General features: G+C 34.8%; 1 protein-coding gene and 2 long non-coding RNA genes across 3 annotated transcripts; 2 read left to right on the top strand and 1 right to left on the bottom strand.

The window, feature by feature from the left end:
• Positions 1-994: 994 nt before the first annotated feature.
• On the bottom strand, positions 995-4,106 carry LOC130470299 (uncharacterized). The gene is made up of 2 exons (XR_008930356.1): positions 3,890-4,106; positions 995-1,249 (listed from the first exon to the last, which is right to left on the bottom strand). It is a non-coding gene; the product is annotated as an uncharacterized lncRNA (long non-coding RNA).
• A 3,010-nt stretch (positions 4,107-7,116) lies between these two features.
• LOC110785479 (mannose-1-phosphate guanylyltransferase 1) lies at positions 7,117-9,800 on the top strand. The gene is made up of 5 exons (XM_021989922.2): positions 7,117-7,280; positions 7,949-8,107; positions 8,321-8,383; positions 8,481-8,720; positions 8,824-9,800. The coding sequence occupies exons 2-5, from the start codon at positions 7,997-7,999 to the stop codon at positions 9,493-9,495; spliced, it is 1,086 nt and encodes a 361-aa protein (XP_021845614.2). The 5' UTR covers positions 7,117-7,280; positions 7,949-7,996; the 3' UTR covers positions 9,496-9,800.
• A 4,169-nt stretch (positions 9,801-13,969) lies between these two features.
• On the top strand, positions 13,970-17,161 carry LOC130466132 (uncharacterized). Its single transcript, XR_008926152.1, has 3 exons — positions 13,970-14,093; positions 15,646-15,869; positions 16,865-17,161. It is a non-coding gene; the product is annotated as an uncharacterized lncRNA (long non-coding RNA).
• The last annotated feature ends 905 nt before the right edge of the window (positions 17,162-18,066 follow it).

Raw genomic sequence — 18,066 nt, 5'->3', positions numbered from 1 at the left:
CTTCTTTCACATAAATCACACCAACGGAATTCCATTTTGAGTTAAAAATGATATACGGTGTAAGGGTTTTGACTTTTGACTATTTGGGAGAAGTGGAGAACGTTATATCGAATACGTAGTTACGTACTACTCCCTCCGTCCCGGAATACTCGACCCGGTTTGACCGGCACATAGTTTAAGGAACTTGAATTGACTTATTTAATTTAATAGGTAGTAGTTGATAGTGGGGTATTATTTTAATGTAGTTAGTGGGATGTGGGTTAAGAGGTGGGGTTGGGGGAGAGTAGGGGTTGAATTTTTAATTATTTTTTGTATGGAGTAGGGGGTGGGTGGGTTAATAGGGGTGGAGTGAGAAATGATATAATATTGTTAGAATATTTCCATTTTTAGAAACAGGTCAAGTATTAAGGGACGGCCCGATAAGGAAAACAGGTCAAGTATTCCGGGACGGAGGGAGTATAAAAAATTATGAACCAAAATAAAAGAGGAATGGTAAGTGCGCAAAAGCCCAATAAAAGCCTTGCGTGTTGGGCTATAATCCTCAAACAAAGAAAAGGAAATATACAAAGTGTTCGGAGAATGGAGATTTGTACACACGGTTTCACACATACATATACTTAAAATTGATTTTGGTGTACTACTTACTTCTCAATCCATTTACCGAGTTACTTACGGAATCTAAAATCTATTTATTGAATTGATTTTTGCATAATTCAATATAACTTCGGGAGTAGAATAAAGATGTTTTAGTAATTTAGCTTAATGACTAAGATTGAAAGTCTGTGTACGATAGGTCTCAGGTTGGAATTCCCTCACCCCCATTTGCAATTTATATAGCTCATGTACACTAAAAAAAAAAACTTCGTGAATAGAGCTTTTATGGTCGTATGGTATGCCTAGATCATTTCTCATGATCGGTGCTCCCTCTGCTTGTTCCTTGATGTTTCTATAATTTTTTTCCTTCATAAATATTCCGTACTTGGTACGACTATCATTCTCCTTAAAGTATTTTTTTTTACATAATTTGCATAGAAATACGATTACAACCTATAACTAGAAGCTACATATTGTTGCGATGGGCTTTTGTATTACACAAAAGTTAAATAAAACAAAAGAGATAGTTGCTTCTCCTTCTTGTATCCCCTGATTGCTAAAATCCAGTGTTTTATCTCCATTGATGGTTGTGATTTCTTTGTCGAGGACGGAGTTGAAACTAGCTAGGACGGTATATTTCTGAAAACCTGTGACACTTGACAGGCAGAAAAAGAAATGAAAGAAAAGGACATTCATGAGTTGGTTAAGACAACACTGTGAGCAATACATTTTGCTCACAAACAATAACAAGAGTCATTACCCATGACTCAGTAGTGTGAGGGGGTCGAAAAGTGTGAGTAACAACCATATGCATAACCTATCTTTTTAGGAGAATGGATTGCGTACGGTTCGTTGATTCCTTATAGATTGCCTCGGATGTGGCAATCTTATTAAGTAAGAGGGAAGCCTGGGTGGCCATAGCCTCCTTTTACTAGATCGTGGAGCCGCTATTCAGTTTTTCCTACGTTCTCGGAGAAAATTGATAAAACTTGGTTATTGTGAACCTGAGTAGTGGCATAGGCTAAGGCTCGTGTATTTGACCACAACGGCCGTAGGTTCCCTTGTGATCCCTATTTGGAGATCTCCCAACATAGATTCACATAGTGTCGAGGGGACATTTATTAATACGGGGAGTGTCCAATATTAGCTCATGTGTCGGTCCTTACTAGTCTAATGCATAGTAACGAATAACATGAAAGGGACATGTGTTAATTAGATCTACATTACTAATCTGAATTGATTTTGATGCACATATATTAACTAAACAACGTCAAAATAATGATTTAGGTTAATTTAAGGAACTTAGCAAGATCCAAATTGTTTAGAGATTATCTTATTAGGCGTGATAATTAACCAGATTATGTGAACGACTTATAAAAAGGGTGATGAAAGCGATTAAATCATAACACGGGTTACAATATAGTGGTCAGAGTATATTGCGGTTCTCATGAACACTTACCAATCGTCTTTGCAAAATATCCTTTTAGCTTTAGAACGACATTTGTAGCTGATTGATAGATTTTTATCCTCACTTTAATTCCGACATAGTAACCTTACTATTATCCTAGAGTGTGCACTAGATCCTAGTATTGTCTAGAGATTTTACTAACAAGCTAGGCTTAGAATAAGATCAGAATTATAAATGTTTGAGACCGATTTTAGCAAGAGGAGAGGAGAGAGAATTCAAAATATTAGATAAAGGAGACTGGATGTGGATGATAATGGGGGTGCAGAAGGGTTTTATTTATAGCGTAGACTGGTGAAATTCAGATAGAAATAGGATTACTAATTTAGATAGAATTGTAAGTTGAATCGTATTTGAAATCAACAGAAACTGCAACAGATCCGATAGAATTGTACGCATAAAAGTATTTGAATTCGACGGAAATCGTAGCAAGCGCTAGAAAAAACTAGCGCCTTCCATCCAGGCGCTAGAAATAAATGGTGTCTGCCTGTCAGCGCTATAAACGTCTAGCGTTGGCAAGTTTATTTCGCAGATTCCAAAAACTTTGATTTTCAACGGCTCATAACTTCTTCATACAAACTGATTTTAAAGCAGCAAGGAGGGTGAAGCGTTTGTCGCCGAAAAATTTGGCTTCGTCTTCCTCTTCCCTCCCGGAGTAACCACCACTAAAAAAAAGGATGCAAACAGCGTGCAATTTCGATTGGTTAAGGCAGGCTCGTCGGTGACCCTGTACTCCGGCCACCAACGAGCTTGCATTGACGGCAACTAGGGTTTGGAAGTTTTTGGGTTTCCTTCTTTGAGAGGAAAGGTTGAGAGAGAAAGCATATTTGTTTTGTTTCTCCTTAAAGTATTCATAGTTAAAAATAGTATTCCACCACTTGGACTTTACATGATTTAAGTATCTAAATTTATGGGTGTTCGTGGGTGGTTAACCACCTCGGATTTTTTTCCCCGGTTCAGCCCAAAAGTTTTGTTTCAGCATTTTTATGAATCGTAACCTTAACGTTTAAATTGGTTACCGTTAGAATGGTTAACAGCTTGTTTTTATAGGCTACTCTGTAGAATATTGTACATTTGTTTATTAATTAATTTTTATTTATTTATTTGGTTCGGTTACCTACCGTTTATTCAGGTTTTAGATTTGTTAGTATGGTTCGCGTTTTTTTTTTTTTTTTTTTTTTTTTTGTGAATACCTTATCTGAAATTCACGATAACAAAAATGTAATCCACCTTTGGCTGATTTTCTTAAAAAGGGATGACCTTTGGATTATCTAAGAGTAATACACCTTTGCCACCCATCCGCTTTTTTTTGGGTTGACTGGCCGGCTACCGAAAATTTATCATCATTCGCATTATTTCCCCAACTTAACTCCATTTCCATCTTTATCCCTCCTATAGTCCTATATCTTTCTCTTCGATCCCCGTCCTTTATCCGTTTATTATATTCAACCTCCATGTCCAATCATTCGCATGCATTGTTGTTGTCATCCTTACACACAAAGAGAGAATTTAATAAAATGTGATTCTCCATTACATTGTCGATTAAAAAAAAAATTACAAGCTAAAAATTATATTTAGGAGAGATAATATTGACGTAATTGCAGGTATTTCTCAAGAATAATTGTGATTTTAGATATAAATTACAAAAAGACCCTAGTTAATCCTCCGTTAATCTATGTAGAAATTTACTAGTTAATTACTAGTTAATCTATGTAGAAATTTAAAATTCAAATAATCAACTAAAATCAGAAATTGATGAATCAAAATAAAATTGAAATTGAAGTTACAAAGAAGTTGCTGAGAGAATGATAGATGAAATCGTTACCATACTTTTTCGAGTGGAGCTTTTTGAGCAAGCAGTTGATGAGAATAGAACATTGACGCTGAATTTCGATCACTTCTTTAGAGTTAAGAAGTTTTTGAGGAGCTTATATACGTTAATATGGAGGATTGAGAAGCAGCTTAAGTGCTTAAGATGAGCTTAAATGGACCTTTTAATGGCAAAGAGGAGAGAGAAATGAAAAGAGAATGATAAAGTGGGAGAAAGGGGTGTACGTGTCACAGGCTCACAGTTAGGTATATATGCAGAGCATGTACATTGGTTAGCTCTTTAAAAGAGCTCTTGGAGGACTCTCCTCTGTCTCTCTACCACTATCTCTCTACAAGACACACTCAAGAATTCATTCTTAAAAACACCCAATATTGGTTGATTACTCAAATGAGCTCTCTATTATCATTTTTACCATTTGGTGGTCCACAACTAATTGTGTTTTTAACCAAAGTTACTATCCAATTTTCAAAGTTACTCCCCACTTTTCAACAAGAATTAACTCTTGAAGGGCTCTTGGGCAAGAGCTACCTTGAAATAGCTCTCCATGAAGAGCTACTCAAGAGCCTCTCAAGAACCACTCAAAAGCCCCAATGTTGGCCAAGAGATAGTTCTTATTGGAGAGCTACTTGAAGAGCTACTTGGAGAGCCACTCCAAAAGCCCCAATTTACATGCTCTTAATGCATATGCTGGCAACATCAAGTGTAATATGCTGTTGGAGGAAGTCGTTTAATTTGATTGTTTTTGAAGTAACAGTAGCAACAACAATGATAATCATATTAATTATTCCAATTTTGAATTTTCTTTCCTACCTTATTGGGTTAAGTAGGGTGGCTAAGAGGGAGAGGGAGAAGAAGAGAGGATTAGGTTAGGCTTTTATGGTCGTGGAACAAGAATAAATAAATAAAATGCAACAATTTGCCACGAAAAACCTGTTATACCAAGTCATTACTCATACCAGCCTAATAAAAGCAGATGGGTGGTAAATGTTGTATTATTCTTGGATAATCTAAAGGCCAGCCATTTTTAAGAAGATCGGCCAAATGTTATATTTTTAGAATCAATTTTTCCATAATTGGTTGTAAATATTGCACATGGGTGATGGATTAGTAAAGTGGCCTCACGAGGAGAAAGAAAGAGAGAAAATAAGTGAGAAAACTTATTATTTAAGGTATATATGAAGCAATCTCAAGAGACAACCCAAATTTGAAAACGGGGCAAACAAAAAGAGGCAGAAGGAGGATTTATATAAGACTAAAAATTATAAAGTCGTGTTAATAAACAATATTCAAAACAATTTTGTATTTATTTATTATTGTAAAATCTTAGCCACTTTTCCTTGAAGCAATGAACGCACTATGTTTTTCCCTCGGAAAAAATTATAAAGCCATTACCACAACTCTAACAGTACAATTTTGATCAAAAGGTTTTGCGCACACAAGGTGTATAATAAATTTATTGCACATCAAATAACTTTTATCCAGCTTTATAACTTTTAATATGTTTTGATTAACTTCTATATTATGAAAAAATTTGATGGATAAACATTTTAGAGGGTTAAATGATTACATTTATACATTACTAGTTTTTATGCACGCAATGCGTGCTTGTAATTTAAAAGTACACACACAATAATATTTACGGAGTAATTGGTAAATTTCTGGCCCTTTTATTGATTATTTTTTCTTGATTTTAATATATGTTGACTTTTGCAATTTCTTTTAAATTGACTTCCTTCTAAGTTTTTCGTTTTCTGATTTAAATAAGGGTAAAACCGACAATCAGTTTTTTGACGCCGCCTCATACATTCCTTTATATAATAGAGATTAGTAGTTTTGAAGGAATAACTTTTGTTAAACTGAAATAAATATAATTGTCACTAAAACATAGATACTCCATAACTTTTACATTATAATGGGGTTGTAACTTTTAAGCATTTTGAGTTAACTTTTACTTCGGTGTACAATATTTATTGTACACCACCTTTAAATAAAAATTTATGATTGTTTAACTCGTTAAATTGGTAATTATAACAAATGGTCTTACGCGCACAAGGTGTACAATAAATTTATTGTACACTAAGATAATTTCTACCCAGTTTTCGTAAGTTTTACTTTATTTTTTTGTAATTAAATATTTTAAAAGGTGAAATGATTAATTTTATACATTATACTGATTTTGAAGAAATAATTTTATTAAAATGAAACATTTATCTCACAAAATTAGACAACTTTTACCTAGGGTAACTTTTTAAGTATTTTATGTTAACTTTTACTCCGATGAATAAATTTTCACAAATTCTTATTTACAATGGTCGTACAATAAATATTGTATACCAAAGTAAAAGTTAACTCAAGATGTTTAAAAGTTAAACTTATATATGTAAAAGTTATCCATTTTTTAAAGATAAATCTTTTCATTTTAATAAAAATTGTTTCTTCAAAATCACTAATAATGTATAAAATTAATCATTTAACTCTTTAAAATGTTTACTCCCTCCGTCCCGGAATACTCGACCCGGTTTGACCGGCACAAAGTTTAAGGAACTTGAATTGACTTATTTAATTTAATAGGTAGTAGTTGATAGTGGGGTATTATTTTAATGTAGTTAGTGGGATGTGGGTTAAGAGGTGGGGTTGGGGGAGAGTAGGGGTTGAATTTTTAATTATTTTTTGTATGGAGTAGGGGGTGGGTGGGTTAATAGGGGTGGAGTGAGAAATGATATAATATTGTTAGAATATTTCCATTTTTAGAAATAGGTCAAGTATTAAGGGACGGCCCGATAAGGAAAACAGGTCAAGTATTCCGGGACGGAGGGAGTATCTATCAACGTTTTTTTACTAATATAAAAGTTAATCAAAACTAGGTTAAAGTTACAAAAAAATAGGTAAAAGTTATCTTGGTGTACAATAAATTTATTGTACACCTAATGCGCGCAAGACCTTTTGATAAATTTTTTATTGTACACCTAATGCGCGCAAGACCTTTTGATAAATTTTTTATCGGAATTACAAGTCTGGGTCATCCCTTTATGACTTTATGTCTGGAAAAAAAAAAATGGAAAAGAGTATATTCCAATTCAGAATATAGAATTATAAGTCTTATACCAAATAAAAATCTTGAAAGCGAGTTAAAGGCAAAATTTAATCAAGAAGGCTCACATTTAATTTGGATTATTTAATTTTCCTTAAAAGAAATCAAATATATATAAATACAGCCCTTCAAATTACAACATTCATTATCTCTCCATTATTCATCACCATTCAACAATTCATCGACCGACACCTTCCCCCTCTTCCCCTTCCCCACTCCATCGAGGAAAGAGAAAGAGAGGGAAATCACCATTCATTCAATTGCTTCTCTCTGTTCTTTTGATCTCATCTCCTTTTTAGGTATACCCTTTAATTAATTATTTTTTTCTATGTTGTTATCTTAATCTGAATGCCGGATCTCTAGGTATCTTGATGAATTTGCTGTTTTTTTTTGGGTTTTAGATCTTTGAAACGAAATGAGCAATGCTGGGTTTGTTCATTTGCAATTTGGTTTGTGGGGTTTTGTGAGATGTGGGTATAATCAATTTTATTATGATTTCTGTAATTTAGCTGTGTTTGATCAATGATCTTGTGGATTTTTATGAAAATTTGATTCTTGAATTGATTGATACTGAATTGAGAAATTGTAGACGGGACTCGATCCTGGGCCTTTAGTCATATTGGGAGTAGTTATAGTCTCAATTTAGGACTGATTGTGGTTGGTGGGATTTGGATTCTAGGTGATGTAATTTGGGTGGGGAGGATTGGTAAAAATAGGTCAAAATCTAGATAACTGGAGAATTTCTACTTCAATGTGTTCAAATTAATATCCATCCTTTAACTAATGTGGTTGTGTTCATTATTACATGATTTGATTTTTAATCTTGATGCTTATTGTTTGGAGCTCACCCCTAGTGTTGTCTTTGGCACATTGAACATGAAACAGTCTGTTGAATTATATACCATGCTTCATTACTTTATATGTTTGTTTATGGGTTGTGGTGCTGTTGTGGTTGATGATGGCTTAGGTTTCTATTTTGAATCAAACAAGTAGGAAAGCAACTTAAAGATTCAAAATGAAGGCATTGATTCTTGTTGGAGGTTTTGGAACTAGGCTGAGGCCATTGACACTCAGTGTTCCTAAGCCTTTAGTCGATTTCGCTAACAAGCCCATGATCATGCATCAGGTTTGTACTTTCACCTTGCTTTCTAATGAATTTCTGTTCTCTGAGAATGCATCTCTGTGACTTATAATGATTGCCTACATTTTGCTATAAAGAAAGTTTGTGTGCGGAAATGAGACTATTTTCAATTGTAGCTCATTTGTGCCATATCACAGTTTATAAGTTCTAGGTGTGGAACCTGTTTGTCTCATGTATAGTTTCTGCCATTATGTTTAGATCGAAGCTTTGAAGGCTGTTGGTGTTACTGAAGTGGTTTTGGCTATCAATTACCAACCAGAGGTGAATTTCTTAGTTACACATGCTGCTGGTCATGAACTTAGTTACACATGCTTCTAAACTTTTGACACTAATATTATCAACTCTTTCCCTCCAACAGGTGATGTTGAATTTCTTGAAGGACTTTGAGGCCAAACTTGGGATCACAATTACCTGCTCCCAAGAGACTGAACCTCTGGGTACTGCTGGTCCTTTGGCTTTGGCTAGGGACAAACTGGTTGATGAACTGGGTGAGCCATTTTTTGTTCTCAACAGTGATGTTATCAGTGAGTACCCGCTAAAAGCAATGATCGAGTTTCACAAAAGTCATGGAGGAGAGGCTTCAATTATGGTGACAAAGGTACTTGAATGATTGAATCAGAGTCAGACTACCCTTTCTCTTCATTTTTTGATAGCCATTTTCTGATGACCACTAAACTTTTGATGTGCTTGTCAATTAACAGGTTGATGAACCATCAAAATATGGAGTTGTAGTAACAGAGGAATCAACTGGGAAGGTTGAGAAGTTTGTGGAAAAGCCCAAAATATTTGTGGGTAACAAGATTAATGCTGGGATCTACCTATTGAACCCATCTGTTCTTGACAAAATTGAACTAAGACCAACCTCCATTGAAAAAGAGGTCTTCCCCAAAATTGCGGCTGAGAATAAGCTCTATGCTATGGTTTTACCTGGGTTTTGGATGGACATTGGGCAACCAAGAGATTACATCACTGGCTTGAGGCTCTACCTTGACTCTTTGAGGAAGAATTCATCACCAAAACTTGCTAGTGGCTCTCATATTGTTGGTAATGTCTTGGTTGATGAGAGTGCAAAAATTGGAGAAGGGTGTCTTATAGGTCCAGATGTAGCAGTTGGGCCGGGTTGCGTGATAGAGGCTGGTGTTAGACTTTCTCGGTGCACAATTATGCGAGGGGTTCGGGTCAAGAAACATGCCTGCATCTCCAGCAGCATCATCGGATGGCATTCAACTGTCGGGCAGTGGGCCCGAGTAGAAAACATGACAGTTCTTGGAGAAGATGTTCATGTTTGTGATGAGATTTACAGTAACGGCGGAGTAGTTCTTCCCCACAAGGAGATCAAATCCAGTATTTTGAAGCCGGAAATAGTAATGTGAGTCAAATAACTCACCGACGAGGTAGATTATTTCTCAGGAAGTTGTAATTTAATTCCATTCTATATGCTCTGTTTTGCATTTTGTTACAGTGAGTTTTGGCAAAATTTCCATTAAGCAATCCCTCTGTGAAATGTGTATGTTAATCATTTATCTCATTAGCCCTGCTCTCAACTTGTGTGTACATAGAAAAATAATTGTATTTCGTTTGCATTTTTCTGTGGTTCACCTCATTGATTTTTGGTTGTAATATTTCAATAATACATTCTTAATGTCAAGCCCATGAGAAAAAATCATTATTTGTATCATTTTCAGTTCTATTTTGTGTTCTCGTAGAGTCGTAGTTTAGTAGAAATCAGGTGAAAAGAAAGAGAACACGGCGCATATATCCGTCTTTGCGCCGAGTCAGAATCATTTTCAGTTCTATGTCGTGTTCTCGTAGAGTCGTAGTTCAGTAGAAATCAGGTGAAAAGAAAGAGAACACGGCGCATATATCCGTCTTTGCGCCGAGTCAGAATCATTTTCAGTTCTATGTCGTGTTCTCGTAGAGTCGTAGTTCAGTAGAAATCAGGTGAAAAGAAAGAGAACATGGCGCATATTCCGTCTTTGCGCCGAGTCAGATCCCAAAATAAAATTTGGTACTTTCCCACCTCAACAATCAACATTGTTGAATATTGCACGTACGTAATAAGCAAAGATTGAGTAGTTTCGTTGAGTTGGGTATGAATGTATGATTGCTTGAGAATTGGCTGCTGCTTTTCACTAAAACATCTTTTGTGGAAAGTGAAAACTGATATTGATCGAAACTAGGGGTGTTCCGTGTCCATGAAAAAACCCGGAACCGGAAAACCGTCCCAAAAACCCGGTTTACATTGAGATTTTAGGGGGGCCATGTGTGATAGCTGTGGAAATCCTAGTCCTACCATGTGAAATGGCAACCAATGCCACCTTTTAATTATCATAAATTAAATTAATTACGTCATTAACGTCATAGGTTGTTCCCCAAGTTATGTTTTTTGCTTTTCCCCTTTTTTCTTCTTCTCGCATCTCAACGTGAAGGTGTCAGACAAATCAAAAAAGTGAGAAAATTACTCCAGATTCTTGAAATTGTAAATTACATTCGTAACTTAGATTTTATTAATCCGAATTAGTCAAAGTTTAATGTCTTTAAAGACAAATCTAACGTATTGTGGAACATTTTAGACTTATTTGGTCAAATTTTTAAATTGTTGAAATTCTAAATTCTATGTGCTCACTTTATACAGGGGAGATTGCTTGTCTTGACATTTTGATCCCCCCCTAAATTTCGTAATATTTGTATTTTCACACTATTTATATTACTCCGTAAAATTTTTGTTATCTTTTTGTATTTACAAGTAAGAAAATTTATAGTTTATGTAGGATCTTGTTAGATTCGTATTGATTGCAACGTTTTATTTTGTACTGTTTATTGTTAGTTCCACCTTTTTTTATTTTTGGTAACTTTACCTACTTGACTTTAACAAACTACCCTTTTTCTTGTTCAATAACCCACATTTTTCCAAATTATATCTAAAAGTAGGGGCATGAATGTAATTTATTACCTATTCAATTGCATTGCAAAATTTGAGGTGAACAGTAATGGTTGCAACTAAAACGGAACAGATGTATAATATTTTCTAAATATCAACTTTTTAAAACTTACACATAATTTAAGAAACAATTATATTCATGTATTGGAGAGTGCACAATCAAATATGGTGCAACATTTAAGGAAAAAGGTAAGTGTCATGGTATTTTTGTTGGTTACTTGACTAAATCCTCCTTGGTAGGGATGGGAATGTTAAAGAGATATCCATTTACCCGATCCACCCGCAATTATTAAGTGGATGGATATCCGAACTAGACGGGTAAGATGTGGGTTATGGATCGGGTCGGGTACGGATGACCCTCGCTCCATCCGTTAATCATCAATTCATCCGGTTAATATATTACTCACTCAAATTAAAAAAATATTATATATTCAAGAAATTATTTTTACTTCTTATTGCAAATTATTATTTTTCAAATCATTTGTGGTTATTTTTTTATACAAAATATTTATTTATTGATGAAAATTACTACAAGTACGAAGTATATGTTAGAGTTTATTGATTTTTTAAAAAAATAAAACATTCATCTGTTATTCACCCGATCCACCCTTCCAACCGCGGATGACGGATGGGTGGATGTGGGTGATGAGTTAAGCGGGTGAAGCATATTGATAAACAAGTGGATGTGGATGAAGCTCCAGCTAATCTGAATTCGACCCATGGCTATCCCTACTCCTTTGAGGTAGAGTATGTAGCGATTAGTTTGATTACCACTTACGGATACTCGATCTAAGCCCATGTATCGAATTACATAACATAGATGGTGGACAAGGGTGCACACTAACATAAATTATTAAATTTATAAGCATGGTGCAGCCAGATAAATAGTTGGGTAAATAAACATGAATTGATGCTAATTGAACATGGTTATAGTCTTTGTGTAGTAAAAAATAAATGCATATATCTCAAGGTTTTTTTTTTATCACAAGGTAAGTCTTGAGGTGAGTTTATTTCAAGTCTTAAGGTGAGTCTTGTGGTGAGTCTTAAGGTGAGTCTCGAGTCTAAGTCTTGGGATAATATGGCAAAAGATTACAACAAGTCTTGAAATGAGTTTGAAAATCCAAGACTCACTCAAGACTCACTTAAGACTCCACTTTTCCTCCAACCAAATCAAATTATTCCACATCATTATACTTTATCTTACTTTTTTTAAAAGAGTTTAGTTAAGTTTGAGACGAGTTTGGGGATAATGTGTAAAAATAAGAAGAGTCTTTTGTGAGTCTGAATAATGAAAAAGTTAGTGGAAAGCTGATATAACAGAGAGTGAATATTATGGGTGAGTCTGAGGGATAAACTCGATCCTTTTAGTTAACAACCCTGAAACCTGTGAACTTTGCAATAAAGTACGTAATACATAGTAATAATAAAATCTACTCCTTCGTAGTCCGTATTCATCACCTATCAACATACTACCTTCGTTTCATAATAATCTTTACGGTTAATATTTGCATAAATATTAAGAAAAATATGGGATAATTTAATAAAATATTGATAAATGAAGATAGATGTGTAAAAAGGTGGATGGACATAAAAAATGAACAAAGGGAAGTGAGTGAAAAAATGTAAATGTTGTGGGATAAGAGGAGTAAGATAATAAATTTTATGTCCAAAAATAGTATAAAGCACACTGTAAAGAATATTATGAAACAAATTAAAATAAAACGTGTAAGGTTTTGAAATGGGAGTAGTTTTTTTTCCAGGAACAAAATTAATCGCTTAATCTAAAAGTAAGGCTTGTTGTGAATCTCATTTTGTTACATAGTACTTAATTAAAAGATGAAATATCAAACAAATCTAGAATTAAACTCAATTATTCGAGACAATCTTCTACTACATTATATTATATTATATTATATAACAGACATAAAAAATGATAGGTGTCATTTCCCGGTAAAAAATTCTCCTACCAAAACTTTTTTATTTATTTATTTCAATAATTTATTATGGAAAATAATTCAGTATATATGACAAAAAAATTATTAATCGTTTGAAAATTAGTCAAAATCTTTTGTACACCTTATTTTCAAACAATTCTTTTGTTATTCAAATCTACAACCTTTTAAAAGTGAGGAGTCCAAGTTCACTATTCATGCAATAGTCCCATGACCAAAATGCCCTTATATTCCTACCATTTATCTTTTGTGCCCTTCCTCTCAGTCATTGCTTTAACGTTAAACCCTTTTGTCATTCAGATCTTCCCCTTTTCTCTTCTCTGCAAACACTCCCAGCCATTCGAGGCCACCTATTTCTAGGGTTCTAAGCTCTTTCATTTTCTTTTTCATAATTCACTCCATCAACTACCAAACCATTCTCACTCCTAACTATCAATCTCAAATCCAAATTTACAAAGTGATCGGTGACGCGTCGTCAGCAGCAGCAAGGAGAAGAAGCAGCTGTCGTAGCGCCACCCAAACTAGGATCGATTACTTCTTACCTACGCCGTCACCATGGGTCGTATGCACAGTCGCGGGTACTTCTTCTTTTACACTCTCAATGTCCGCCTCTTCTATCCCCTACAAGAGGACTCCACCTTCCTGGCTAAGATCTCCGCTCAAGATGTAAGTTCCCTTCATGTTTAGATTTACCTTATTTAGGTAATTGTTCTTGTTGGGTATATTATCCTCTATGATTAGATTTTGAATTCTGTTTTTTTCTACCTCGATTTATCGTTCATATTTATTTGATAAGTCTTTTTTTTGGGCTTTTTTGCCTCTATTTTGTGTATGGATGCATTGCTATTAGGGTTTCAATTCTTCAGAAAAGGTCAAATCTTCGCGATGGTTTTTGCTGCTATTATTCATCATTTGAGCAACTCCCTTTACAAAGTCTTTTGCTGCTATTATTAGGTCAGATCTTTGATCAATTTGATGCGATGTTTTGAAGTTTTCACCATTTTCTTCGATCTCTCTTCTCTTCCAAAAAGAAGAAGTTTTTGATTCAAAAGTTGGTGCTTCTCACTTGGTTCGCAAGGTATCTCTCTCTTTTAATTTAGTTTTTGTTTCTTGAATTTAATTTAATTTTGTGTGAGAAATGGTTGGTAATTAGGGTTTTGTTGGTAATTAGTTTGAATTGTGTAAATTAGATTAATTTGATTTGGAGTGATTTTGTTGGTTTGTTCTATTAGGTACATACTGGCATACTCTGCTTGGAATGGTTATGTTGTTCAGGTTTACAGGAACTGAAATGACATGAACAAGAAATGAAAACAAGTTTTGTTGATTGTTTATTAATTAAACTTCGGATATCGGTTGCTATATACTCTGGTTGTCCTGACATGATTGGAATGTTATATCTTCACGTTTAGAAGAATTGAGTTGTATTGTTGTTTACTTCGTATTAAACTTGGGATATCTGCATTTCATTTTTTGGGTGAGATGTTGTGAGGTGAAATTCTTCCTCCGATTCGTTCCTTTATGTTTTTTTCCTGTTCTGTTACTTGCCAATAACATTGTTGTCACTATGTTAGGAGATTTACATGCTGAAATCTTGTAGATGACAATGCATGCTTTATGTCCTGCGTCCATCTTAATTTAGAGATGCTCATTGCTTTATTACATTGGTGTAATATTTTGTTATTGGATGTCATGATCAAATAATTAGAACCAACTATAAATGGGAACTTATGGTTAGTCTCAAAGCCGCATTTCTTAGATGTCATAAAGTTTCATGATAGCAATTTAGTATTTTTCATGAATTTAGACTTATTCAGGATGGTAAGAATAGGTTCAATCTTTCATTTATTATTAAGAATTTAAGACATACATTGAGGTCCATTTTGGTTTGTAACTTTGTATGGTCCTCGTGTCTTTTTTGGTACAGTCTGCTAGAGACGTTGAGGGCTTTGGTGGGTCAATTGAAGTGAATGCGTCCATGTGCTTTGCAGTTTGTTTTTTAGAGGGGGAATTAGACAGTAACGGGTCGTATGGGCGTATAACTCTGTAGTCTGTACACTGTAGCCAGGGTTTTACGTATGCAACGATTTTGTTACTCAGTCCCGTAATAAAATGCCACATTTGACTTGTGTAGTCGGTTTTTGTCAACTTCGAGCATTTATCATGATATCATATGCTTATAAAATGATCGCCTTACACTGTTAATCCTGTGTCATAATTTGATGCAATTCTTGAAAATGTATGGTTTAACTGTTAAATTCAAATGTGACCCATTATTCTGGAAGGGGAAGCAAATGTTTTCCTGTGAGCCCGCCTAAAGTTGTCCTCCTTCATAATTAGCCTGTATAGGAATTTGATGTGATAGAACTGCTAAATGCACGTTAAAAAAATAAAATAAAATCAAATGTCTGACGATCCATTTTTTGCACCTTGCGTTTTGGAAGAGACCTGAAAGTTTGGGAGAGATATAATTAGAACATTGCTGCAGGATTAAAGCGATGTTTTTATCGTTAGCGAATCTTTGGATGTTCTAAAATTTTGACTTGTTTTTGATGATTTCAGTTGACTGGCAAGGAGATCTACCTCTTTGGGTATTAAGTTTTTTGTACCTTGTTGTATTTCATTTGCAGGGGCGATTCCGGTGATAGTAAGCTCACCAAAGATGGAAACACCTTTTGAGAGAAATGGGCTTAATTCTAAAATATTTTCCATCTTCGGTTTCGTCTTCCTTCAACCTCCTCTTCTCTCACCGCCACTTTCCTGATGAGGACCGATGTTCCTTCCTCAACAAATCTGAGGTTGTTGATCGTGTCATTACCTCGCCAAGAACTTCCAGAAAGTTGACCCTTCCAAGGTTTGAGTTTTAATCTCAATTTTTTCAATTATTTTATTTAGAAATGTCAATTAATGGTCTATTTAATTTGATAAATCGGCATAAGTAGCTTGTTGGAGTCAGCCTTTTAGGGTTCTTATGTCTGATTTTATTGCAAGCGTCAGTCATTGATTAATTGGTTTTAGAATAATTAATTCAGGATTTTTAATTTTTGTTGCTGTTGTTGTTGGGGTCAATTTCGAGTATCGGTATGAAATTGAACAAGTCGATGTGTATTTTGATGGTTGTTCGTTTGAATACAAGTAGGATTAGAAGAATAAAGAAGTGTTCTGTAGGAAGTTTTAGTTGTAAGTGGAATAGGAGGGCACAAACATTAGCTTACTTAACTTATTTTGTGTTCTGTAAGTCGACACCAGGAAGAACAACGAACATAATGTAGTATCCAAAACGTTTTTGCTAACTGTTGACCAGTTGCGTATATTTGTGTTCATAAGTTGCTTGATATAAAGAGCTTTCCCGTCACTGGCGTCGATGGAGTAGTGGGGAAAATTGGATATGAGATGTACATATTTTAGGTGATTTGATCACTTTTTGAGTGATTGTGCATGTATGTGTTTTTACTTTTGTTACCTCTGGTTTGTGTTGCTTGTTGCTTTCAGAGAATTTGATTTCACTTTTATCATTTATGTAGAATCATTTCTCTCGCATTTGATTTGTGATTGTCAAGAAAAGGCCACATATTTCCTCACTTTTTTTCGCTGATGTTTAAAATCTTTCTCATTACGCTTTTTGAGTGCGGGTCGTTTCAGTTTTCATATTGATTGTTAGGTTTACCATGGTTAGCCCTCTTCTTTGCTCACATTGTTTATATATTTGAAGATATCAGTGCCTGGTCTTTCAGGCTTGATATCTCTTGTATTACATTCTAGAAGCTTTATATCCTCTCAGTTTGTTTCTTTGGGCTGCTAAAGTTTGGTTCTTTGACTTTGTTTTGTGTTTTTTGAAATCATATCCAGTGCGCATGAGCTCAATAGGGAGAAGAACATGTCTATTCCTCAATTTGAACCGTGCAGATGCACGTCGATGTTTTCTATGCTGGGATGAACAACTGTTGCTAGACGAAGTTGTTAATGTTCGGGATGCTCTTAAGCGATCTGATTCTGGAAAAGAACAATCTCCAAGGAAGGTAGATGAAGGTTCCAAGGAGTCTAAAGGCGGATCTCAAGCCGCTTCAGAAGCTAATGAGTCAGCCTCCACTTTAAAGTGGGCACAAAAACCAGATCAGTTATGTTCGTTCAGTATCAGATCAGAATTAAATTGTAAGCGTTTATGTTCGTTCAGTATCAGATCAGTTTGAGTAAATTGAATTATATTATGTGAGTAAATACTTGTAATTGGAGAGAGCTAGAGAGGGGATTGGGGGTCAGGGTTAGAGAGAGAGACAGTAAAGTATAGATGAAGGAGGGAGGAGACAGTGAATTTGAAACTGGTTGGCTTGGAAATTGGTTTTGTATCCAACACTGGATGCTACCACCATATTCTTGAGTGATTTTCATGGAGACCATCAATGAAAATACCTATGCTGTAAGCCTCCTTCGTCACCAAATATTCAGTTATACTTCGTATTCAGTTTCCATAAAATTAATCGCAGCATTAGACACAAATGAACAATAAAAAACTGTATTGGTTTTCGTATTGAGCAATGAATTTCGTTATATCCATTAGAGTCGAACACATATGAACACAAACTTTAGCTATTATTTGTTGCATCTGATGTAATTATATGTGATTTCATAAGTATAGTTGCCTTGATATAATCTGATAAGAATTACTCTTTTCAGAATGGTTAGGAAACCTTTAAAAAGGTTCAACACATGCCTAGATGATGTTTCTCCTTTATGTTGTTGATCCTATCTAATTTGTGTTGCACTGCTGCAGTGTATTCTGAGAAAGTTGACCAAATTGTTAGCCGTGGGAGCAAATTGTTACATGGACTTGAGCAGCCTCTTGTAGATCGTAAGTGATCTAACTTTGCGTATATGATTTACACTGCAGTTTCAGTTGACAGACTTGCATATTAGAATGCGTGTCTTTGAATTATATCAGGCTGTAATTTATTGAAGTATTTTCTTCAGTTGCATTGTGTTTAGGAAGCTAAATAAGGACATGTTAGTTAAAAGCCTTTCTCCCCCCCCCCCCCCCAATACACAAAGGATTT

Source organism: Spinacia oleracea, chromosome 1 (genome assembly GCF_020520425.1).
Source record: "Spinacia oleracea cultivar Varoflay chromosome 1, BTI_SOV_V1, whole genome shotgun sequence".
NCBI lineage: Eukaryota > Viridiplantae > Streptophyta > Magnoliopsida > Caryophyllales > Amaranthaceae > Spinacia > Spinacia oleracea.
This window is presented reverse-complemented; position numbering and strand designations above follow the sequence as displayed.

Excerpts from the sequence above, each read along its gene's own strand:
- LOC110785479 (XM_021989922.2), top strand. The coding sequence starts at position 7,997 with ATGAAGGCATTGATTCTTGTTGGAGGTTTTGGAACTAGGCTGAGGCCA. Across the intron at positions 8,108-8,320 it reads AGCCCATGATCATGCATCAG|ATCGAAGCTTTGAAGGCTGT; the intron begins GTTTGTACTTTC and ends CATTATGTTTAG. Across the intron at positions 8,384-8,480 it reads CTATCAATTACCAACCAGAG|GTGATGTTGAATTTCTTGAA; the intron begins GTGAATTTCTTA and ends TCCCTCCAACAG.